General features: G+C 37.8%; 1 protein-coding gene and 2 long non-coding RNA genes across 9 annotated transcripts in view; all 3 read left to right on the forward strand.

The window, feature by feature from the left end:
* Window positions 1-2,696: 2,696 nt before the first annotated feature.
* Window positions 2,697-8,941, forward strand: LOC111560487. The gene is made up of 4 exons (XR_006598663.1): window positions 2,697-2,852; window positions 3,634-3,737; window positions 6,029-6,059; window positions 8,901-8,941. It is a non-coding gene; the product is annotated as an uncharacterized LOC111560487 (long non-coding RNA).
* Window positions 8,942-9,544: 603 nt separating this feature from the next.
* LOC111560486 lies at window positions 9,545-16,162 on the forward strand. The gene is made up of 3 exons (XR_006597951.1): window positions 9,545-9,976; window positions 11,950-12,079; window positions 15,481-16,162. It is a non-coding gene; the product is annotated as an uncharacterized LOC111560486 (long non-coding RNA).
* Window positions 16,163-22,087: 5,925 nt separating this feature from the next.
* The window catches only part of TTK (TTK protein kinase), a 40,361-nt gene continuing 35,895 nt past the window's right edge, over window positions 22,088-26,553 (forward strand). For 4 of the 7 annotated variants that reach the window (XM_019830888.3, XM_045057768.1, XM_045057767.1 and 1 more), the window contains exons 1-2: window positions 22,088-22,223; window positions 23,430-23,570. In XM_019830888.3, the coding sequence (XP_019686447.1) occupies window positions 23,432-23,570 (139 nt within the window). In that variant the 5' untranslated portion in view covers window positions 22,088-22,223; window positions 23,430-23,431. Of the gene's footprint in view, window positions 22,296-23,018; window positions 23,208-23,429; window positions 23,571-26,553 lie in introns of all 7 variants that reach the window. The other 3 variants (XM_019830885.3, XM_019830886.3, XM_019830889.3) reach the window with 3 other exon arrangements.

The raw sequence follows: 26,553 nt of genomic DNA on the forward strand, positions 1-26,553 counted from the left end.
TAATAGATGAATGGATACACAAATTGTGGTACATTCATACAGTGAAATATTATTCAGCAACAAAAAGAAATAGGCTATTAAGCCATGAGAGACATGGTTGAAACCTAAATGAATGTTGCTCATTGAAAGAAACTAGTCAAAAGGCTATATACTATATGATTCCAATTGTTTGAAATTTCTGAAAAGGCAAAACTATAGAGACAGTAAAAAGACCTGTGGTTCCCAGGGACCCAGGGAGATAGGAGGAGGTTGAACCTGTGTAGTACAGGACATTTCATAGGGCAACGAAACTATTTTATATGGTAGTGTAATGGTAGATAAGTAACACTATGTGTGTCTCACAATCCATAGAACTCACTCAGCAAAGTGTGAGTCTTAACATATAAAAAAATTTTTTTAATCATTTAGAGGTTGGGGAATCCCAAGATGGAATACAGACTGTGACAAAAGAATATAATTGTTTTATAAAATGTATGCTATGACCTCACAGAATGGGGTCAGAGTAAAATTTACTGATGTAAATAAATTTGGAAATGAGTAGCATCTGTAAGACTAAAGGCAAATGGAACTGCACATAGGCAATGTACTCTAGTTGGTAAAGTAGTTTCCCACAGGAGTACAAGTCAACAATTCTGATATTGCTGTATGCGTATAGTAGGATTAAACAATTAAGTAAACACATGGCAAATGATGTGAGCTAGGTTTCACACTGTTGGAGTGGAAGTTTATAGGTAAGCTGGAGGAGGCTAGAATGATCCATGTGGTAATAGATTAGAGTTTGAGACACCAGTGTAAACTCATGTTTAGCTTAATATAGATGAAAATGGTTAAACATAGATGTATTTATCAATATGTGTATATACGCAAGTTAATATATGCATGTCTATATTTTTGCTTTGTCAACTGAGAGGGTTTAGAAGTATTGATACATTACTAGCAACAAGCACACTTATTACCCAGATTTTGGTTTCTAATACTATTCTCCAATCAAAGTAATCAGGGATCCTTGGAAAAATGACTGATTCTAAGACTGGGGCAGGAAATGCATAAGAGGATCTCAGAACATCTTTTAGTACTAGAAATTAAAGATGTGTTCAAAGAGGAAATTGGTGTGGGTACGGCAAAAGGACACAGGAGACAACTGGAAGAGCGCCCAATGCCCAAAGTTGAAACATTTTGAGCAAAAAAATAGATAAAGTAGTGTTTAAAATAAATATTTATGAGTACATACTGATATAAACAAATGACTGGATAAATGGGGAAGAAGAGAGAAATATCTCTTGTAGACGAATTCCAAATAATTCCTTGAGTAAGGGATACACATAGTGACTTATTTCCAAAGAGCACAATATGGAAAGGGAAGAAAAAGGGAAATTTTACAATGGATAAATCTGACAAACACTCCCTCAGCCAGGTGATCAGGGTCAACATCAACAATGATAAGAAATGTTGATAGTATATACCTTGCTCTGATGTAATGAAAGTGGCGCTTTACCCTATGTAATGAAAATGGTCTTTCTAGCCCAAACTCATAACCCAAGTAGAATCATGTGGAAAACATCAAATAAATTCCAATTGAGGGCCATTATGTAAAATATCTAACTAGTACTCTTTAAAACTGCCAAGGTCATCAAAAGCAAAGAAAGTTTTAAAAACTGTCATAGCCAAGAGGAGCCTAAGAAGGCATGAAAACTAAAAATAATGCATTATTCTGGATGGGATCCTGGAACAGAAAAAGCACATTAGGTAAAAACTAAAGAAATCTCAGTAAAGTAGTGGGGCGCCTGGGTGGCTCAGTCTGTTAAGCGTCCGACTTGGGCTCAGGTCATGATCTCTTGGTTTGTGAGTTTGAGCCCTGCATCAGGCTCTGTGCTGACAAGCTCGGAGGCTGGAGCCTGCTTCAGATTCTGTGTCTCCCTCTCTCTCTGCCCCTCCCCTGCTCATGGTCTGTCTCTCAATAATAAATAAATGTTTAAAAAAATTTTTTAAATAGAAAAAAGAAATCTGAGTAAAGTACTATCTCAGCATTAGTTCAATAATTGAGACAAAGGTATCATATTAATGTAAGATGTTAATAATAAGGGAAACTGGGTGTAGGGTATATGGGACTCTACTTTCATTTTTTATTTAAATCTAAACTGTTCTAAAAAATAAAGATTTTTTAAAATTATAAATAATTAAAATATGGGGGACGCCTGGGTGGCTCAATCAGGTAAGTGTCTGACTTCAGCTCAGGTCATGATTTGGCAGTTTGTGGGTTCAAGCCCTGCGACGAGCTCTGTGCTGACAGCTCAGAGCCTGGAGCCTGCTGCAGATTCTGTGTGTGTCTCTCTCTCTCTGTCCCTCCTCCACTTGCGCTCTGTCTCTCTCTCTCTCACTTTCTCTCTCAAAAATAAACATTAAAATTTTTTTAAGTAAATAATTAAAACATGGAAAAATAGTTACAGCCTTTGCAGTAATTTCAGTTTTAGGAATATATCTTAAAGAAATAGCTACTGTGTTATCTTATGGTAAAGTAGATTTTACAGTAGTACCTACAGCATAAGCATGCTCTGAAACTTAAATGAGGTCAGCCTATACAAGTAGCATGAGAACTCAATAAATATTGGTTGCTGCTGTTTTGACTCTGACCCAGGCACAAGCCTTAAAGAACTAACAGTGTAATAGAGAGATAAGTAAATGAGCTAATAATCTACTGCCTCTGCTTCTGGCACCCAGTAAATATAGTAGTAACAATGGTATTAACCTCAACAGCCTTGATGACAAATTTAAGGCCAGAGTATGATGGAATGCAATGGAAACAAGAGGATCTCCTAACTTAGACTGGGAATGCCAGTGCCTCTCTAGAAAAGGTAAATAGCCAAGATATAGGTCATGCATAAATGTTAACCAGTTCTTGTGTTCATTCGGCAAACATTCATTGAGTCACTGCTCTGTATGTCAGTCACTACTCCATCATTTTTTTTTGAGAAATCAAAAGTGATTTCCCCATCATATTGATGCCTTCTATAACTTGTACTTTTTCTTTAAAATAGATGATATCTGTCAGTATCATATCGGGAACCAATGGGCATTCTTTGGAGAAAACTTTCTCTGTAAATTGGAAAGTGTTGTCCTGGCCAAGACATATATAGAATTAAATTGCATGGGTTTGGACGTGAATAGGACCTTAGTGATCATAAAATTCTCCCTAGTTATAAAGTCAAAGTGGAAAGTGAAAGAAATATTATGCTTTCATGTTCTACTGAGAAGATCATTAAACCAATAAACTAAATCAAATCTGTAAGTAATATGGTCTAACTTAACTCATCAGCAAACTCCCAAATTATAATTGGCAAAGATTCAGCAACATTTCTTATATTACTAGTAAGATTTTGGTCTAGAATGATACAGAAGGTTTCCAAGTAAAGTTTGACACATGAATTAGTGTTGGCCACAAAATTAACAAAACTATGAAATAATTAGTCTCTTGGTAAATTTCTGGTAGTATGCATTCATCCTTTTCTGATCTAGGGTAAATAAGGATACGACTGAAGGAAAGCAACACATTTTTAAACACATTTTATTAGATCCTAACTAGTATGTTCCTTATTTTACTGAAAGAATTTTCCTTTGGCGTTTTGTCTGCAACAGATCATAGACATTAAGAGCAACTAGGAAGATAATTGTTATAATGGAAAGCATCCTGGACCAGGAATCATGGAGAGCTTACGTCTATTTTTATCTCTGGCTCTAAGGTGTGTGGGCATGAACAAGTCACTAGTTACTTTATGGTTCTCCGTATCTGATAAATGAAGATAATTCATTCTCTATCTACTTCATGAAATTGTTATATGGGTGAAATGAGATAATGAATATGAAAGTATATTTAAAGCATAGCATTTTACTACTGAAATTGTTACTAATAAATGTACTTAAAAGAGAATAAGTTCTTCATGGAAAATTGAAAAGATTTTTAAAAAGATATTGAGATATATCTCTTCATTAGTAGTTGAATTGAGTAACCATAAATAATATTCTAAAAATTTACTTTGCATAAAAAGGAAATAAGCACTGATAACTATCTCTTTCCATGTGGAAAAAGTATAGCCCTCTAGGTATTCTATTATATTTTCTCATGTTGAAAAAACCTCCCCCCAGGGCACCTGGATGGCTCAGTCAGTTAAGTATCCGACTTTGGCTCAGGTTATGATCTCACTGTTCATGGGTTCGAGCCCCGCGTCAGGCTCTCTGTGCTCACAGCTCAGAGCTTGGAGCCTGCTTCAGATTCTGTGTCTCCCTCTCTGTGCACTTCCCCTGCTTGCACTTTGTCTCTTTCTCTCTCTCAAAAATAAATAAACATTAAAAAAATTAAAAAGAATAATGAAAAAACCTCCCCCCATACCTTTATTTTTTTAAGTTTTATTTATTTATTTTGAGAGAGAGAGAGAGAGAGAGAGAGGCAGAAAAAGAAGGGAAGAGAGAATCCCAAGCAGGCTACGTGCTTTCAATGTAGAGCCCAATGTGAGGTTCAGTCTCACAAACCATGAGATCATGACCTGAGCCAAAATCAAGAGTCAGTTACTTAACCAACTAAGCCACCCAGGCACCCCACACCCTAGATAACTTGGAATTTGTAATTATTTTTATTGTTCTTAAAAAGAATAGCATGAATTATATTCTCTAGTATTTTATTAGATATTCTCTTCTCTCTCATAGAGTTATTGAGGGATATATTGGGAAAGGAGAACTTAAGTTTTCTTTAGGATTTTTTCTGTCCCTTCATGACAAATACTTCCATCCCTTCTTTCTCTATCATGTTTTCTTTTCAGTAATTCATAGGAGGTGAGAGAAATATACAGTTTTCCTAACAAGTTGTCTTAAAAGGGCAACTCTAGAGGTGTTGTGCAGTGATTTTTAGCTTCCTAGATGAAGCCGATGTGGATAACAGTCCTCAAAAGTAGACTTTATCTACATCAGCATGGAGGAGAGAAACACAGCAGGTATTCACATTTGCGAGGAAATTACTGGACAGAAAAGAAAGAAGGCCTTAGAGGTAGATTGATTCCTATATAGTAATAGGAGTTATTTAAGAGTAGGGACTATGTCCTATTCATCCTTATATATGTGATGCTATGAACAGTGCCTGATAGTGACTAGATATTCAATATAGATGGCAAATGTTGGGTGGATGGATGGATGGATGGATGGATGGATGGATGAATGGATGGGTGGATGGACAAGTAGTTATAATAGACTTACCTAGAAAATATAGATTATGAATGCTGGGTGGCTCAGCTGGTTAAATATCCAACTCTTAATTATGGCTCAGGTCATGATCTCATGGTTTGTGAGACTGAGCTCCCCCCCCCACCCCCCACTGGGCTTCACGCTGACAGCACAGAACCTGCTTGGGATTCTTTCTCTCCTTCTCTCTGCCCCTCCCCTCTCAAAATAAATAATTAAACACTTTTTAAAAAGAAAATATAGACTAAAGCAGTGTATCATAATCTCTTTCAGTCTTGTAACTTGGCAGGATTGAGGATAGGGGTGGGAATAACAGTCAGGCACCTACACATGTGCACACTGGGCATCCTATCTCTTTCTCTAATTACCAGTGCCAGTCTCCATTCTCCTAATAATCATTTGGCAAAAATAAATAAAACCAAAGTACCGTGAAGATTGTTATTTACAATGCACTGAGCTTTACTAATTTGCTCACTAGGAAATAGTAGATTATAGAGTGTGATGAATATTTATAAAAATCTCTATTCACTATAATTGATACTTAAGCATTTTATTCAAAGTTTTGTAGCATTACAAATGTAAATGAGCAGACATTTCTTCTGAGTAGAAATGTGGGGCAAAAGAGTAAAGCTGAATATAAACAAAGTCAAAAAGAAGAGGAAGGCAAAAAACCAAAACGCTGTGACAGCAGAACATCTAGAACCGAGCAATGATTTCTTGTCATGTACACATTCTGAATGATCCTTTCTATGTCCTGCCTGAATATGAATTTACAGCATCTGTTCTCTTTGATATTATGCAGCAAGAAGGGCATGTATCCTGTAACACTGCTGGTGAGTAATAAGAAAAGAAGAAGCTAATACCACCATCCTTACCGTTTGGGTATTCCCAAAATAGCACTTCTTATTCCATAGTCTTTTAATTAAATTACTATAATAATGATAAGATATGAGTGGAAGGAGCTTACATCAGAGGTAGCATAGTAAAATTCCTACAACTTCCATAAAATGAACATAAATGAGGGACATTTTTGTATCTTTTGACACAAATGCTCACCAGTAAATATAGAAGGAATAATAAGAGTAGAAAAGCCACGATTTTTCAGCAGCTGTAATAATAGTTGATTCTGGCTAGAACTATCAATAGATGCAGGATAGTCATATAACCTGAAACATCACTTAACACAGCTCACATTAATTACAAAGGGGAGAAGGAAGTTTTACAATGGATAATTGGCAGATAGTATCTTAATGACATAGTCAAGGTAATATGACCAATAAGGGACAAAGTGATGGCATGTATCTTCTGAGGTGAGGCACTGCAAAGGCTATCATGTATGCAACACTACGTGGTACCATGTCTCTAAAGGGGCAAGCAGGCTCCTCTTCACAAGGCTTTCAGGGAAGCTGAAAAGTTATAATATGAAATGCAGATGAAACTCTTGGGAGTCAGTTTTAGCAAAATATATTGGCAGCAAGTATTTCTGGGAGATTCTGTGTCCTCTCATATATTTTATCATATATACTTTTAAAATAAAAGCATAAAAACAATGCAATGCAATACTTCTTGCCCTGGAATTTCACGTTTGTGTTATATGATAAGGGCTATATCTGTGTGTTTGAGAGATGGGAGGGTGGTGAGGGAGGTTGGATCAGTCATTATTTGTTATGTATCTGTCAGAAGGTATCTCCTTCTTTCATTCCTTGCTTTTCTTTCTTTCTTTTTTTCCAAATTTAACCTTGATATTGGAACCAATGCTTCAAAAAGCCCAACAAAGGGGAAAATATATACCAGTGAATATCTTTATGCTGAAGACTTCAATAACTCAACACTGAGAAACTGGTGTGATCCTGGATTCACAGTCCCTGTCTAGCATAGTCCTGCGAGGCCTGGCCTGTCTCTGTCCCTTCCTATTCTGCTGTAGCCCCAGGAAGCCCGGCTAGCTCTAGGGCTACCCTGATCCAATACCCCCCTCATACCAGAGCAAGAGCAGCCCCTCTCCTGAACCCCAATTTTCACAAAACACACCAAGAAATACAGTTATTAATAAACACATTCTATCTCTGTTACTCCTCTAGTGCTTGGCTTTGCACAGTGTTATTTGTAACCCTAAACATCCACTCTTGTTTCTCACTCCATTCAAACCCCGAGGAAATGCTTCCCCAAACCTCTTATTCTAGGACCTTGGAAACGAAAGGCACCTGCACCCATGAGAGGTCGTGGGTTGTGCCATGGCCAACAGCAGAAACGGACAATGCTTCAGAGGACTGTTAGTGGTAGAAGTGCTTAGATTAGAGAAAGACTAATTAACTAGTCAAGTTCTTTCTCTTAACATCATTCCCAGTAGTGTGGAACATCCATTTGCTTGCTTCTCTTTGTGTTTCAATGTATGGGTCAGAAGACCCTCACCAATTAATATGGTATTTGTAACAGCACACATGGCTGTCCAATATGGTAGCCTTAACCACATGAGGTTGTTGGGGCACCTGAAATGTAGTTACTCCAACAGAGAAGTGCTGTAAGTGTAACATAGACATTGAATTTTGAACATTCAATGTGAAAAAAAGAATATAAAAAGCTTCATTAATTGTTATTATATTGATTACATGTTGGAATAATATTTTAATGTTCAATTAAATAATATATATTATTAAAATTAATTTTAATTACTTTAAATATTTACTTGTTAATTCTAAATTTTTTAATGCAAAAAAGTAGAAGTTATGCACATAGCTTGCACAATATTTCTATTGGATGGTGCTAATCTAGACATAATATTTATAAAATGTGATACTGATTATTAACAATTAAATGGATATGCAATGCTAGTATCGTAAATAGCTTTGTTTTTGTTTTAATTGAGATATAACTGAAATATAACATATTACTTTCAGGGTTAACAATTGTCATCATACATACTTACACATTTTTTTTTATGAAGAGAACTTTTAAAATCTACTCTCTTAGCAACTTTTAAATATTCAATATAGTGTTATTAACTGTAGTCACTATACTGTACAATTGCATGCCCAGAACTTATTTTTTAACTAGAAGTTTATACCTTTTGATCACATTTACCTAATTTTTCCACCCCTCTTCCCCTACCTCCTGCAACCATCAGTCTGTTCTCTGTATCTATGAGTTTGGTGTTTAGGGTTTCTGTTTTGTTTCAACATTTCACATATAAGTGAGATAATACAGTATTTGTTTTCCTCTGTCTGACCTATTTAATTTAGCATAAAGCCCTCAAGGTCCATGAATGGATAGTTTTATTTTTATAAAAATGTTTAATAACATTTAATTAATGTTTAAAGATGATTTAAACAATCAACTTAATTTAATAAATTTGATTAAAATTTTTCATATTCATTGATCATAATTTGTATTTTGACTTAATTTTAATATATATAATTTGAATATTTTGGAAAAAGATGACTTTTTAGGAAAATATATGTAACATAATCATAATTTTTATATTTATTTTAATTTTGCTGAAAATATATTCAAATTTTGTACTCAATATAGTTGCAACTAATTTTTAATCTTTTCGCTCTTTACTGTCAATAGAACACAAATAATGTAAAAATCTTAATTAGAGTAACATAGTGAGTTACCTTTTTCTTTTTTTTTTTTTTTTAATTTTTTTTTTCAACGTTTATTTATTTTTGGGACAGAGAGACACAGAGCATGAACAGGGGAGGGGCAAAGAGAGAGGGAGACACAGAATCGGAAACAGGCTCCAGGCTCTGAGCCATCAGCCCAGAGCCCGACGCGGGGCTCGAACTCACGAACCGCGAGATCGTGACCTGGCTGAAGTCGGACGCTTAACCGACTGTGCCACCCAGGCGCCCCGTGAGTTACCTTTTTCTAATGAAAGTAAGAAAAATAAATGTATGGAATGAGTCAACTTATAAATGATTTATAAATTATATAGCTTTATGTTATTATTAATATAAACATCTATGACCCATCAACAAAAAAAATCCCTAAAAGGTAGTGTAATAATTAAACTCAAATGTCTTTTATGTTTTGCCAACTGTCAGTAACACCAGCCATAGCTTTAAACATGTATTTTATTTTTGTTATTATGAGTGTACTGCTGTTTCAGTAGGAGGAGAGAACATATTTCATCTTATAACTTGTTAGCCTGACCTATATATAACATTTAAGTATTTAGATATATGGTCATGTGGACCTCTATTTGTACTCTTGCTGTGGAGCTTGCAAATGTTAGGGGTGGACCTTTTCTGATCATCCCAGGGTAACCAAGAATTTCTAAGTAAGCACGATATTCTCCATGGAACCACATCATGTGAAGCTTCCATGGTTTCCAGGGAAGCTTTAGAGCTGAGAACATTCGTTTGGCCTTCTCAAGGTCTTTGTGACCCAAATAGGGTGTCCAGCCTAACTCATCTGCACATTTACGCCTGGGCCTAGATGAAAGGGGTGAATCTAAGAAATTGGTGGGGAAGAGAATAAACCTAACGATGTCTTTGCATATGTGTCTTCCTGCTTTTGCCTTTTTCCAGACTAAGTTAAATAGCCTGGTTGGCAATTGCTGAGACAGGTTTAAAGCCAATTCAGTATTTCTGAAATATATGCAATATCATGGCCGTGGTGCCAACTTTGGTAGAAACTGGGTCAAAGGGTGGAGTAGGAGGAAGGGATGTTCTTCAAATGGAACACTCAGCCGTCTGCCAACCAAGCTATGATTGAAGAGTAAGGTTCTTGGAGAACACAAAGGAAAATTGTGAGTGGTGTTGTTTATTAAGTTGATTCACATATTATTTTAATAATACATGAGAAGGGACAACCACAAAATGCATCAATCCAATACGAATAGAACTATGAATTATATCTATCCCTGAACAAGCTTTACTCAACTTTGAAAATTAGTAACTATTTTCAGTAACAAAAACTGTAGAATTATGAGTGGTCATTACGGCAGGAGTAAAAATGGACTTGGAAGCGGAAATCCAGAGTCCTAGTCCTACTTTTGCTATTTTCCAGTCATATAACTGAGGGTAAGTCACTAAACTGATCTAATCTTCAGTCTCCTACCTGAAAAATGATGAAAAATATGTTATGCCTCTTTCGTAAACTGATATGAGGATCAAAATGAGACACTTTGAAAACTGTAAAGTTATTTACAAACAGAAAACATCATTTTTTTGTTTCACTCTTGATATTTCCTTCAGGAATTGGGACTGATTTCTATAATAGCTATTATCATTACATATTGATATGAGTTTATTTCATGTGATTATATTGTAGGATATATATTTTCCCAAATGACTACAATTCAGAACTCTAAATCACCAATTATTTTTTTTAACGTTTATTCATTTTTGAGAGACAGGGAGAGGCAGAGCGTGAGCGGGGGAGGGACAGAGAGTGAGGGAAACACAGAATCCGAAGCAGGCTCCAGGCTCTGAGCTGTCAGCACACAGCCTGACGCAGGCTCAAACCCACAAGCCATGAGATCATGACCTGACCCGAAGTCGAACACTTAACCAACTAAGCCACCCAGGTGCCCCTAAATCACCAATTATTAAATATCCAAACTTTATTAAAGTATTATTCCAAAGAAACTTATTTTTTTTAACTTCATCAATTTTGCTAAGAGTGCTATATTTCCCCCTTGAATTCCTATTTCTCTTTCCCTCTTATTTCATTTAAAAAAATCAGATGACTTATTTCCTATAAGATACTTATGTTGTCAAAAAAAAAATTACCATTTACCAATGTCTGCTTTTCTTCTGTCTCTCCTTCCTGCACTCATCTACAGTTGATGGGGAAGGTGTCTCCTAATTTTCTCATCTTGAGTGTTTTTACAGAAAGGGACTCTTGTGGCTCTCTTCTTCACCCTTGAACCATCTGTGGGTTCCACTCTGACAGGACTAGTTGGGCTGTTGGACACTCCCTGTGCAATCTTGCCCTATCAGATAAATCAGGGAGTGAGCCTCTGACAGGTACTGCTGTCACTATCCCGGGTGTCCATGGTGCAAAGTGGCACTCTAATCAGACCCTGCGTACACATGGTTGTGCAAGAAGCTATGGGTGGGTGACTTTTTCCTCGCCCCAGATAAATGCCTCACTGATTCTGTGTGCTCAGAGTCCATGAAATCCTTTCTTAAGATTTGAAATAAAAGAGAATGTTATGAAAATATTAAGGCATTACTCCTATCACTAATAGATAATAGCATTTAATTATGTACGAAAACTTCAGGCACCCAAATATTAGAATAAAATAACGTATTAAATTCTTTTATTAAATGAGGAAAGCTCTTGGTCACTTTATGTATTCAGGTAATAAGTTAATTCAGGCTCCTCCCAGGCAATTCAATTAGAAGATAATTTTAAATAGGATGGGTAGATAGATGGATAGATAGATAAGAAAAGACTTTAACCACTCTGTGCCTGATATAATAATTTAAAATAAGTTATTTTAGAATTTCAGAATACTGCTTATAATGTTGATTGTCACAGCTCTGTGTTACGTAGTTAATTATATGTGTTTTAGTTGTTATAAATGTTCTGTAGTAATTCATGTTGATGACTTTTGTGGAATTATTTATTCCAAATAGGTGACCAGTCCCTTAGTATTTTCTTGCCTCAGAGGCAAGAGGTAGCAAGATTTCTAGAGGACCTGGTGTCTCTCTGGGGATACACAGAATGCTGTATCTTCAGCACAGATCATTTAAGCCTTGCTCATGATTCCAGGGCCGTGAATGTGGACCAAAGCAGCAGATTCCCTGAAAATGTCCCAGCACTTCTCCAGTAATCACTATGAGCAAATGATTGATGATGACTGGAGCCTCCCAGAATCTTGGTCATACATGAGACGACACAGGTACAGCCCAATTGTTGCTGAATTTCCCACCAGCCTGTAAGAATAGGACATGGAGTTGGATTTCAAGTGATTTATAGATTATAAACAAATATGATAGTTCTTGCACTTTTGGATTTGTGAACTACGATTCTGCAATTCCTATGTTATGGCTTTTAGCATACACATTCACGAACTGAACAAGGGATTAGAGAGAATTAATTATTAATTCCTGGTTTGAACAAGAAGTTGTTGTGTGGATGATCTTAGAGTAACTAGGCTTACAGATATATGACAGTAATCTTCACTTATTCTTTGGCCCTTTAATTGTGGAAACACAGTAACAAAATATAAAACCAAACTTTATTTTGAAAAAGCACCACAATTCCATCATGCAAATAAAGCAACTGTTTTAATGCTGTGTATATCCTTCCAGTCAATATACTTATATATTAACAAGTAACCTGTGTTTCCAATCTGAGGAGTATCATGGAAGAATCTCAGCAAAATTGTTGAAAGCCCAAATTCCTTCCTGCCCTTGATAGAATATCCTTTGGTGTGATTGGCCTTTGTGTTCCCTTTGGTGGCCTTTAAATTGCTCTTGCTGCGGCCTGTGGCCTCTGTTGCTGCTGGCTGCTTTCTTACCAAGAGTGTGGGTGGCTTTATGTGATATGAAAGCTTGTCACTGCTGAGTTCATTTAAAGATCTTCTTGTGCATCAGGATAGCAAATCTGGGGTGCAGCTCCCATAGGCTTATACCTGTTTGAGCATGTCTGGGAAATTTGTGAGCAGCCTACTTTCCCAGGGCCTGAAAAGCCTATGGAAAAATCTTGAGTTTTGTCTCCTGCTTGGGCTACTCGGCATTTGGGGTAAATTATGAGATCTCTGACAGAAGTCCAATTAAAAGGGGGCTATAGTTACCTGGAAAAGAATTCATCCTAAGGTTGGAAGGAGGGAGACCTAATGAACTCCCCAGCATCAAACCCTGAGTCAACAGAGTTAGAGATTTTGATTATAGATTTGTGAATGTCACATCTGTTCTCAGCCCAGTCCCATACATTCATGTCTGGGTCCTAGGCCAAATGAGGACTGTAAGGAAAAACTGAAAGAACATTTCCTGAACACTTCATAAAACATGAAGGTGTACACACATATGTACTGCATTGTTTTTGACCCCTCAGACTGAACGTTACAAGTTGGAGACAGACAACCCCAATTTGCCACAGGTCACCAAATTTTAGTTCTGCGAACTTTTAGGAACTGCAGCATGTTGTAACATCCTTTGTGCTCAGTGGAGTAGCAACAGGGTTTGCTGAAGAAGGAGATGCTTGGAGGAACAGGATCTGGAAAAGAAGTGGTGGCCGTTGGAGGAGAAAGGTGGTATCTAGTAAGGCTAGATTTGTTTCTGATCACAAGTAAGACATCACTTATGACTCTGATAAATGCTAAAGGGAACATCTTAGGGGTTGAGAACCAGCATTATGCAACTAGGGGTAATCATATCTGAGATCTGAGTAGTCTTCAAGTGATGCTATATGCACCTGTAGGCTGGCGAGATCCCTTCGGAGCTAGATAGTGGCTCACAGTAACCACAGACCGAAGGTGCTGCTACGTTTAACTATGATCTTGTCAAAATGGCATAGGCTGTTAGGTTTTTAAGGGTTCCCCTTGACTTAGTATTTTTCTTTCCTTTTTATTCAGCACATATTATTAAGTATATCTTTTGCATAGGGGGATATAGTACACCATGTGCAAAACATATTTTAATCCAGTCCTTACAGACCTTGTAGCCTAGTGAGCAACACAGATTCATGTGTTCATTCATAACAATCTTTTTGAACTACCTACAATATGCTAGATATCATTCAATGTTTTTGACATAATAACGAACAAGTAAGCAAGGAAGGATTTTCGTTTCAAAATGCTAACTTGGTAGGAGTAGATAATAAACACAAGGGTAATAAATTATAAACACGAACATTAATGCAAGACAAGTAACTGCAGATAGGGTGAAGTACAGGGAAAGGAATAAGCATAGTGATATGATGACAAACAACTGAAAGGCCTCACTGCAGAAATAACATTTGAACAGGGACCTAAAAGATGGAAAAGAGTCCACCACTGACGATCTACAGATGAGTGTTCCAGGCAAAAGCAACAATAAAAGGCAGGGCCCTGGGGCGAGAAGAAAGTGTTTGTTCAAGGAACTGAGGTGAGCTGGAGCTTAGCGAGAGGAGAAATTATGATGAGATGATTTTGGAGAATTAGGAAGGGCCAAATAATTCAGGGCCTTTGACTTTGCTCAGGAGCACAACTCCTTGCTTTAGTTACTAGGAAGGCTATGAACGTTATAAGCAGGGGACAATCATGATTTTAGCAATTACGGTAACAAGTGCTGAGATTTTTCATTTCCATCTTCTCACAGTACTCTCCCTCAATTCTCAAGAAACTTAAATTCTTAAGAGCTGGTCCTGAGAAAATGTAAGCTGGCACTGTTCAGTGACTTGCCACCAAGCTCACTCTTCACACTAATGTGTGCTGTCTCTGCATTGACTCAAATATCTGAACTCCAGCTTACTCTGTGTGACATAAGATTGGACACTCCCTGAGACACCAGAGTGGCTTTGGTTTCTTCCTCCCTGCTGGAGGAGTTCCATAGCAAAATTAACTATCTAGCAACTACCTCTTCCAGGAGGTTCATGGAGGTCAAACTTTTTTAGGCCTACCTGTCACGTTACAACAGCCTTGTGTTGAGAAATTTGGCAACATACACATAAAACTTGAGATTTAATAGTCTTAATAATAGTAATGTCAGAGATGTCCTGCAGACCTGATAGGACCTTGGGAAGAGTGATTGAAGCAGCCAAAGGAAGACAATTCAAATACTACATGGTAGCTGCCTGTTCTTATATATGAACACATGTGCAAAACCCAAGGGACTGTCAGAAATAGTGGAGGAACGTGGATTTTTCAAAGGAACAGTAGGCTGAATTAGCTAGTAGAAAAGAGGGAGTCACCAATAGGCTAAAATATGAAACACCACTCCATTTTCAAAATATTTGGGACTTCCTGATGGAATTACTCATTGATGTTTATTTTGCTTTCATCCATTCACCCACCATTAAAGGAATCTGTGTGTGTGTGTGCGCACATGTATTTGCATATATATAAATGTATGGTTGCACAATTATATATATATATACATATATATACATATGGTTTTATATATAGTTGTAACTATATTAGTCACTATATATGCTAATGTGTATATATTATATATGGACTGAATGTTTGTTTCCCCCTAAAATTCATACGTTAAAATAAAAAATGTATATGGTCATCACATTAGGACACCCCCAATGTGATATGTTCTTATAAGACGAGACTTGCCTCTCTCTCTCTCTTTCTCAATCTGTATCCCAAAGGAGACCATTTGAGGACATATTGAGAAGGTGGCCATCTGCAAGCTGACAAAGGAGACCTTCCTGGAAACCAACACTGTTAGAGCCTTGATCTTGGACTTCTAGCCTCCAGAACTGTGGGGAAACAAATTTTTGTTGTTTAATCCACTCATTTTCCTGATTCTTTGAATAACTGGGAATGTTTTTAATTAGATACAAGACATTGTGAATTTCTATACATATTCTCAAGCTTTGGGGATGCAGTTAAATCATGTGGAAACAATAGGATCCTTTTAAGGCTAGCTCTTAAGACTTGTTAAGCTGGAGCAGTGCAGTCTTTAGTATAGGGCTAGTTTTGTTCCAGTACTAAGGCAATATATGTCCTTTGCCTGATGCTCTGTGCGCATGAACTATCCCTTGCTTTTTATAGGCTCTAGAGATTCTCACTGATATTTTCAGCTATTATTTTCCGCTGGCCTTGGAGGAAAATAAGACACATGTACTCATTGGTATTGAGCCAGAGCCTCAAGAGGCCTCTCTGTAGATTTCCAGAATTCTCTTTCTGTCCTTCTCTCCTCTGCCCTGTGAACATTAGCTGCCTTGGCCATCCCAAACTCCATCTCCTCATTTAATTTTTTTAATGTTTTTATTTTATTTTTGAGAGAGAGAGAGACAGAGACAGAGAGACAGAGGCAGAATGCGAGCTGGGGAGGGGCAGAGAGAGAGGGAGATACAGAATCTGAAGCAGGCTCCAGGCTCTGAGCTGTCGGCACAGAGCCCCACACAGGGCTTGAACTCATGAACGGTGAGATCATGACCTGAGCTGAAGATGGACACTTAACCGACTGAGACACCCAGGCCCCCCTGCCCCAAACTCCATTTCTTTAACTTATGGAGAATGCCAGGGAATACGTGGCTTTCCCCTTCTTATACTGCATCTTGGAAACTCTCTCCAGACACTAATGTACAGACAATGTCAGGACTCATTTGTTTGTTTCCTTGCCTTCATGGATCCTTGTCTGGTGCCGTCTGGTGTCTAATGCTTGAAAGTGCTTATCATTTACTTTATGCAGTTTTTGTTGTTTCCAGAGAATAAATCTGGACAGTGTTTCTCCATCTTGGCTGGACTCAACTTTGTATTTCAGAATTTTATTTTTATAAATATAAATGTGTGTTTTTACATTTATCCCTATAAATTTTGTATTGTTAATTTAGTCCCTTTTAATTCTCTTCTAACATTTTGTGGGTTTTTTGTTTTAATTAGTATGTGAAAAATTAATAATCATTATTTCTATATGCTTGTCACACAGATAAAATATGTAGTTTAGATTAAGACCAGGATAGATTTCTGAGGCCTTCCACTAGGGATCAACCTGAAATTCTCCTCAAACCATTAGGCAGTATTCTTTGACAATAATGGTCCATATATGAGTTGCAGAATCATCTCATATATGTAAGCACGGAACTTACATACCCATCTCCTACCCACAAAAACAATGAGTCTTTATCACTTTCTTCGCAAAAGTTAAGGTATTCTATATTTACTGCGTTCCCTAAATTTAGAAACTATCACAATGAGAGTTTAGTTTATGCTCTATGACTTTTTTCTTAATGTATTCATGTTGGTATCTGCAGATCTCTACTTCTAAACAATTATATAATTTATTCCAGAATTGAGCTAAAAATCCACAAGATTAAGTAGACCTATAGCTTCCAAATTTTACCTTTTCTAAAAAAGAGCCATTTGTCCATTTCTCATTTCCTATCCTTGGTCTTGTTTATCATGACATTTCAGAAACTGCCAAAAATATTTTTGGGAGTATAATGCAAATTTTTTTTCAATATTCTGCTGATAATCACCAGTATATTACTCAGCTATGTGAAGTTCCTTCTATATAGCAGAGATTGAAAACATATGGCTAAAATTTTTAAAACATGATTGTCAGAAAATTTTGATGACATTAAAATGCCTTTCTTTAAAAATTTTTTTTTTTTTACATTTATTCATTTTTGAGAGAAAGAGAGAGACAGAGCACAAGTGGGGGAGGGGCAGAGAGAGAGGGAGACACAGAATCCGAAGCAGGCTCCAGGCTCTGAGCTGTCAGCACAGAGCCTGACACGGGGCTCAAATCCACGAAGCATGGGAGAATGACCTGAGCTGAAGCCTGATGCTTAACCGACTGAGCCACCTAGGCACCCCTAAATGCCTTTCTTATGTAGCTTCACCTGATAAGAGTTCCGACCATATTTGTTTTTAAGGTGTCAGTTTGAACACTATTATCCATGATGGAGAAAAAAGAAAAATAGGAATCTTATTTTTCTTCTGTGATTTGTTAACATGACCTGTTGCCTGGATAACTAAATAGTACCTGATATTCAAGCAGTGATCCTAAACTGTGACTGCTGTTTTCCCTGTTAGAACATTATCTAAACTGTCATTGCCATTTTTCTTCATAACCATGAAGCAGTTTGTTGGCTGCCCTTGCCCCCCCCCCCTTTTTTTTCTTTTTCTTTTGGAAAAGGGTTGGTCCATTCTGTGATATGTAGCTTTCCTGCTGTTATTTGTACAGGTTCTCACCGTCCTTATAGCTTCACACCATTCCTATATGCACCCAAATCAGGTATACTAATGAGTTTTTATCCCAGAATAAATCACTGTAAAGCAGTTCATAACCGACCACGTTCTGTAAAAACTTACAATTGATTAGAAATTTAGCTTCTGCACATGGACAAAGTAAATCCAACTATGGGAAACGGTTTCTGGAACCAAAGTTTGGGACTTAGTGAACTCATGTAACAATGACTTCAATAACTGAAAGAAAAAAAAGTCGCCAGGCTCTACGCTAACAGCATGGGCCTGGAGCCTGCTTCTGAGTCTGTCTCCTTCTCTCTCTGCCCCTCTCCCACTCATGCGCGTGTGCTCTCTCTCTCTCTAATGTAAACAATAAACATTAAAACAACAAATAAAAGGAAATAAAAGGAACTGTGCTAACAGAAAATCATTAGATTAGCAGAAAAGTGACATGATGATAATGGCAAAGTTACGTGGTCCAAACTTTTATTTGTGTCAAAAAAAAAAAAAAAAAAAACAACCAACTAAAAACTGAAGCTTTGCGTCTTAAAGTCATAGCCTCTCGGTGAATTGTATTGTTTTGTGGAAGGCTTGACTCTGAAAATAAACAACTTTATTCACTGTCAGATGAAGTTGGTTTTCAGACAAACTAGTGATTGTGGTATGTTATCTTGACTGGAAAAACCTCATTTCTTCACTCATCTTTGGAAGTGGCTCCTCACTGGTCTGTGATTCCAATGGATGAACAACAGTTAAGGATCAAAATTTATTTGGATACGTGAGTCAGAAACATTGAATCTGGGTAAGGTAGGAGAGCCACAGACACCCTCATTCGTAAATGTATAAATACTGCAGTGGAATTATTCATCCCCAAATGGTACATTGTTACATGCCTCCCATGAAAACAATCAGTAAAATATTTAGCCAAGAATGGTACCCACTTTTATTTCTCAATAGCTTGTTATGATAATCTGTAAATGAATAGTTGCTGAGAATTGTGTAGAACACAGTACAAAGGTTCTTCAAGCACTTACAGGAAGTTTACATGGTTACTTTCCTGTCCCCAAGAAGTCTACAAGTATAGTAGGAGAAATAGGAATCTGAGACACTCCAATGGTTGTGTTATTATTTAGCTAGCATTTATTGAGTGTCTACAATGTACCAGATACCATTATAAGCACTAAGGATACTGTAATGAACAAAGTAGACAAAAATTCCTGCACTTATGGAGTTTACATTCTAGTGGGTAAGGCGTGGAGAGTCAGAAAAATAAGCTAAATAAGTGGGTCAGATAAATAAAACTATAGGATTTTTTTATTTTTTATTTTTTATTTATTTATTTTTTAAATTTTTTTCAACGTTTTTATTTATTTTGGGACAGAGAGAGACAGAGCATGAACAGGGGAGGGGCAGAGAGAGAAGGAGACACAGAATCGGAAACAGGCTCCAGGCTCCAAGCCATCAGCCCAGAGCCCGACGCGGGGCTCAAACTCACGGACCGCGAGATCGTGACCTGGCTGAAGTCGGACGCCCAACCGACTGCGCCACCCAGGCGCCCCTATAGGATTTTTTTAGACCACTGATGGAAATACAGTGTAAACCACATATGTAATTGTCAATTTTCCATTAGCCATATTTAAAAAGAAGCAGGTGAAATTAAATTTCAATAAATTTTTTATTTTGGAAAAAATTTTGGTTTACAAAGGTTGCACGTGTAATCCAGAAAGTTGGTGTATAGGTTTCACTCAATTTCCCTATTGTTAATATTTTATATTACCGTGGTATATTTCTTGAAATTAAGACACCAACACAGATACATTACTATTAACTAAATCACAGTTATTATTTGGATTTCATCAGTTTGTCCATTAATGTCCACTTTCTGTTCCAGGATCCAATCCATGCTACCATATTGCATTTAGTTGTCATGTCAATCTCCTCTAGTCTGTTACAAGGGATACTAATTTTCATAATATATTTTATTTAATACAATATATCAAAAATATCACTTCAGACAGTGATCAATATTTTTTACATTATCCACAATACGTTTTACATTATTTTTTCATAATAAGTCTTCAGAACCCAGTGTGTATTTACACTTACGACATATAAGCACTTTCATTGAAAGTACTTAATCTGCATTTAGATCTCACAAGATTTACAGGTGAACAAGTAGATTCACATACTCAGGTTCTAAACATACTTAAAAGCCTTCTAATAATTGCACTGAATATCAGTTTTTAAACTTAAATTAATTAGTTTCATTAATTAAAAAATTCAGTTCCTCAGCTGCACTAGCCACATTTCAAGTGTTCAATAGCCATATATATGTAGCTAACAGCTACCATATTGAATAGTGCAGCTCTAGACCACTGTAAGGATCTTTGGCTTTTATTCTGAGTGAGACAGAGAGCTCTGAAGGGTTTTGAACAAAGGAGTGATATGATGTAATTTAAGAATATTTTGCTGTGCTGGAAAATAAATTGAAGTGAGGCAAAGGCAGAAGCAAGGAGATCAGCCAGGAAGATATTGCACAAATCCAGGTGAGTGATGGACTAGGGTGGTAGCAGTAAAGGTGGGGAGAAGTGGTAGGATTCCAGGAGTACTTTGTTGGACCTAACACAATATGCTCTTAGATTGGATATGGGGTCATGGATGACGCCAATGATTTTGGCCTAAAAATTAGGACAATGAGATTGTCCTTTACAGAGATTTTGTAAGCAGCAGGTTTGGGGAGTAAAGGAGAAGACCGGGGGCTCAGTTTTGCAATTTTGAGTCTTAGGTGGCTGTGAGACATTTAAGTGGAGATGTTAAGTAGCAATGAATATAGGAGTCTGGAGTTCAGGGAACACAGTTCAGCTGGACATATACATTTAGCATATAGCTGATATTTAAAAATTAAGACTAGAGATCACGAAAGGAATAAGTGTACAGAAAGAAGTATTAGGGTAAGGTTATTCAGCAGCTGTATTTTTAGGAAAATGCAAGTTTTGAAATCAGGCCCTAAGAGATCAACAAGAATTGGTGGAATAATCAATTCCTTGCAATTAAAAAATTCCTTGCAATGATGCAAAGGTAACGATTAGCCAACCATGCTACAACAGATGATTTTGCTCAGCTGAAGTAAAATCACACAGCCAGTAGATATGGAAAGATGCATTAAACAAGGAAAGGCTTTCTTGCTGGCTAAGTGGTTAGCAGACCCGCGAATGTGAGGATTCTAAGGACAGCTTTGGAGTTACGTGACAGCTGTAGTTAGTTTCTACACACACACAAAATCAACCAGCCTGTTCGACCATACAGCATATGTCCTAATGCTGGTACAACAAAGACACCTCTCCCATTGGCAGAGAAAAGTGTTATCTTGGATCACAACCCCACTTCAGCACAGAGGCCTAGCACGGGTAGATTACTAGGGAGGTGCCCTTTCCCTGAAAGCACCTGAACTCTTAAATGGGACAAATTCGGAGGCAAGGGGCTGATCGGGCAAATTCAGACGCAGCAATCCCGTCAGCTGGTGAATTCTGTGCGGAATTCTGACAAAGAGGAAGGCCTCGGCTTAAAGAGGAAGGGCGGAGTTACTTATTTTAGGATAGTGGAAAGCGTTTAGTTGAAGCTCAAGGACAATAAGCACTGAGATTCTCGAGCTGGCCGCAGGGCTGAAAGTAGCTCTCCGAACGACCCTTTCTTGCCATCTTCTCCCTAAGCCGGGCAGTGAGGCGCGTGAAGGACACAATCGCATGGCAGTGCGGCGGAAAGGGGCGGAAAGGGGCGGAATGGACCGATTCACAGGGCATCTTTTAGATCCCAAGCAACGTCCCCGTCGCTATTTTCCTCTCATCAGGTAGCTCCGCCCAGAGGTGGTTCGCTCCCCGGCAAAAATTTGGCCTGGTTAAACAGGGAAGTGCAAGAAAGCCAGTTCAAAAACACCTCCCGAACGTGCATGGAAATTGAGCACCTCGCTACCGCAGGCGCCCCGCCCAGGGTTAGAGTGTGAGACACTCCCAAGACACACTCCTCGGATCACTGGGGGCGGGGCATTGCCTACGCACGCGAGCCAATCAGAGAAGACGTTTTCACGTGACGAGAACTGAGCAATAAGCAGACGCGAAGATAGCGGCGGGGAAATTCAAACGTGTTTGCGGAGAGGGATTTGGGTTCCATCTTTTCTTCCCTTCTCCGCTTTCTGGCGGTGAGTTCTTCCTTGGGGGCACACCGAGGAACGGCAGCGGCCCGTGTGTAGGCTGTTTAGCCGCGAGGGTCGGTGAGTGGTGAGGGCGAGGCAGGGAGGACTCAGAGCCTGGTAGGAGACGTGGGGCGCGGCTAAACGAACTGGAGGGGGAGGGGAGGTCTCGCTGCTTCCGCCAATCCAGTGGGTGGTGAGGGAGGTTTTGTTGACCCTGGAAGCCGGAGGTGGGTGTGTGCATCGGGTGTGGCACCTGGGGAGAGTTTGGGGGACAGGAAATCCTCTCCCAAAAGGCACGCCCTCTCGTCTGGTTTTTTAGAAGAGAGCGAGGAGATGGCGGCCCCTTTCTGACAGTTACCTTTCGAACCTGACTTCAAATAGTGGTATCTAGCTGTCTACTTTATCACCCCTTTTCATTGTCAAACTCGAGGTCAGGAGCGGCATTGATATCAGTTACCCTGGGTTACTAGGTATTAACCTTGAGAATCACAAACCTGAGATTGATAGGAAGAACGACTGCAGACACTTTGCACCATCACCACCATGCAGTTGAGCAAGTGCTCAGTAGTGTAAGAATACAGTAGATTCTTGGTTTTAGAACGATTGAGATAGCAAAGCATAATTATGCCAGACATGCATAAGAACAAGCCTGCTGATATCCCATTTATCAGTAAAGGGTTATGATGTTGTACATGTTCTGCTTTGGAAGCACTTTCAGTGTGCAGGTTTACTGGCATACAGAGAGTGAATAAAAGAATGGTTATTTTCATTACCAAAAATATGTCTATATGTCATTACCAGAATCCAAGCAAGCATTCCCTCACATTAAAAACATAATAATAAGTGAATTTGCAGATGGCCCAGAGAAAATAATTCTGGAAAAAGAGTGAAAGGAAATTGTGGAAGAAAAATGGAAAGTTTGAAAGCAAGGAGGGGTAGCAACGTCTGTGTTGTGCAATGACTTCGTTGAAGTTCTTTTGGGAAGAAAAGGTATATGTGGCCTATTGGAAACCTTGCTGGACAAATTACAAGGATGTGCTGTTGTTTTTATCCACATAGCTTCACAAATACTCTAATTAATCTGTTTAGATGTGTTCGTATAACTAATGCTATAGTCTTCTGGGTAAAAAAAAGGCTAGTTGAGACATCTTTTTTTTCTTTAATGCTAGTGAAAAGGAATGATATGACTAGTTTACTTTTTTTATGCCTTAGAAATGGAGGCCGAGGATTTAAGTGGCAGAGAATTGACAATTGATTCTATAATGAACAAAGTGAGGGATATTAAAAATAAATTTAAAAATGAAGACCTTACTGATGAGCTAAGCTTGAATAAAGTCTCTGCCGATACTACAGGTGAGTTCCTTTTCTTTGAGTGCCCTCTAATGTAAAGGAATGAAGTGTTAACCTTGTGTATTTACAATTGTAATTTCCTCAGTAATTGTTCTTTACCAGTTAGACTACAGACACTTTATAATTTAACCCTGCTGTTTGGAAACGTTCCCACAATTTTCTGCTTTCTTAAAAATGGAAACTTAATATAATTTATTACAGTGTGCTCTTAACTCTTCCATTATTGTCAGCCGTTATTTCTGCTGATATACATGCCAGCAGTAGATATGCCATTTTTTTCCGTTCCTTTTTTTCTGTAAACTGAGAAGATCTCACCAATTGCAATGAAATTATGTATAAAGTTAAAGTCAAACACTCAATTTTTGATAGGGGAGAATCTTCCTATTACTACCCCTTTTCTCCTTTTCTTCCTTGTTCACTCTGTTCCAGCCACAATGGCTTCCTTGCTGTCTCTACTATATACTAGACCAGCTCCTACCCCAATGCCTTTGTTCTTGCTCTCTGCCTTAAACGCCACTCCCCAGATAACTGTCTACCTTTTCCTTTTCCAGGTCTGTTCAAAGGTCCTCTCATTGATGCCTTTCCTCACCCACCTATTTAAAATAGCAACCTGCTGGTGTGGGCACGTGACACCTCTCTTCCTTCTCTGTATTGTATTTCTCCATAGCACTAATCATCTTGTATCTAATTTACTCATGAATTTGTTTATTGTCTGTCTCTTCCACTAGAATGTGAGCTCCATGAGGGCATGATTTTTATCTGTTTTGTTAATATCTATAGAGCTTGGAATGCTGTCTGACATGCAATATGTACTTAAATATTTATTGGATGATTAATGAGTAGAATGTGCCCAAAGTTTAATACCCTAGCTTTATGAAAAGTTAGCTTACAAGCCTAACTCTTTCTATATTTCACACTGTTGAGGTTGTTTGAAAAGTGACTTTTGGATAAGTTTGTTATATGTATACTGACCATTAAATGAGTGAAGGATTGAAAATAAATGGAAGAACCTGAAGTCTAGTCAAGATGGCAGATCATATTCACTTGAAACAACCTAGAAACTGATTGTTTTGGTGGTAAACAAAATCTTAGGAGAGTATCACCATACTTTATTAAATGTATTTAAATAATGTTAACAAAGCTTGAACACCAAGATGAGTCTTTATTTAAAATCCTTCGGTCATGGGGCGCCTGGGTGCCTCAGTCAGTTAAGCATCAGACTTCAGCTCAGGTCATGATCTTGCGGATTGTGACTTTGAGCCCCACGTTGGGCTCTGTGCTGACAGCTCAGAGCCTGGAGCCTGCTTTGGATTCTGTGTCTCCCTCCTCTGTCTGCCTCTCCCCAGCTTGTGCTCTCTCTCTCAAAAATAAATAAACATGAAAAAAAATTTTTTTTTTAAATATCCTTAGCTCACTCAAACATGTAAATACTTTTTTTTTTTTAAGTTTATTTAACACTGTCAGCACAGAACCCAACATGGGGCTTGATCTCATGAACTGTGAGATCATGACCTGAGCTGAAATCAACAGTTGGTGGCTTAACTAACTGAGCCACCGAGTCAGGGGCTCCAAGACTTTTTTTTTTTAAAGTTCATTTATCTTGAGAAAGAGTGTGCGTGCGTGTGAGCTGGGAAAGAGCAAGGTGAGAGGGAGAATTAGAATCCCAGACAGGCTCCATGCTGTCAGTGCAGAGCCCAACTCGGAGCTCGATCCCACAAACAGATTATGACCTGAGCCGAGATCAAGAGTTGGATGCGCAACGGACTGAGCCACCCAGGTGATCTCCAAACTTGTAAATACTTAACATATATGGGTAACTGGGACATAAGACAGTATCATAAGTATCAAAGATGCTTAAAACCATGATTTATAGATGGGAAGAGTATGCATCCACTACACTGCATTGTAAAATATGTTTGTCATCAAGTGAACACTAACAATATAAAGATACAATTTAAGTTCTGAATAGAAGGAGAATGGTACTCAGAGGCATGGGGAATACATTTACAAACACAGTGGTTTTTAGACATCTTGTAGACTAATTTGCTAGGACAACAATGGAAGGGAAGTAAAAAATGGAAAGTGAAATTAATATCAGTCTAAAGTAAATTAAAAAAAAATTTTTTTTAATGTTTATTTTTGAGAGAGAGAGAGAGCGAGCATGGCAGGGGCGGAGAGAGAGAGGGAGACAAAGAATCTGAAGCAGGCTCCAAGCTCTGAGCTGTCAGCACAGAGTGTGATGCAGGGCTCAAACTCACAAAGTATGAGATCATGACCTAAGCCGAAGTTGGACGCTTAACTGACTGAGCCACCCAGGTTCCCCAGTCCAGAATAAATTTAAAATAAAAAAGCAGAGTTAAAGTTATGTTTTAGTAAAACAGAAACTGTAATTTTGTTTATAAAAGCATAGATTTGGCTCTTATTGAAGGTAACCAAAACTTACAGAAAGAATGATAGTTTCTCTGGGAAATCTGTGTTTAATAATATTCAGTAATGACTAAAATATCCTGAACAGGAGACTGACATTAATTCAATTTGTCTTTTTAAAACAATTGACAGTAAAGAAAGTAAGAAAATAAATTACAATCTTTATGGAGAAATATGGGTAACTTGGAGGGAGAAGAAAATAACCATACCAGTTACTTATCTTTTATAAACTGATTTTGTTTAATTGGATTAAAGGTAAGTTTGAAGTCTATGGAGATAATGTTGGATGGATGAGGTTGTAAAGATTATGTTAGGAGGAATAAGGTGATACGTTTAAAAATTTTTAATAAGTCATTGATGAATTTTCTGACAAAGTTGTTATAGGTGATAGTGGGGGAGGTTTAGGTTTTCTTTGGGTAGTTAGGGGGATGAAATAGAATTATGCTGCTACAAGATAAAATTTTTTAGACTACATAGGGTTTGTTTTTTTTTTTTTAATGTTTATTATTTTGAGAGAGAGAGAACACATGCAGGTTGGGGAAGGGTAGAGAGAGAGGGA

This window comes from Felis catus, chromosome B2 (assembly GCF_018350175.1).
Source record: "Felis catus isolate Fca126 chromosome B2, F.catus_Fca126_mat1.0, whole genome shotgun sequence".
NCBI lineage: Eukaryota > Metazoa > Chordata > Mammalia > Carnivora > Felidae > Felis > Felis catus.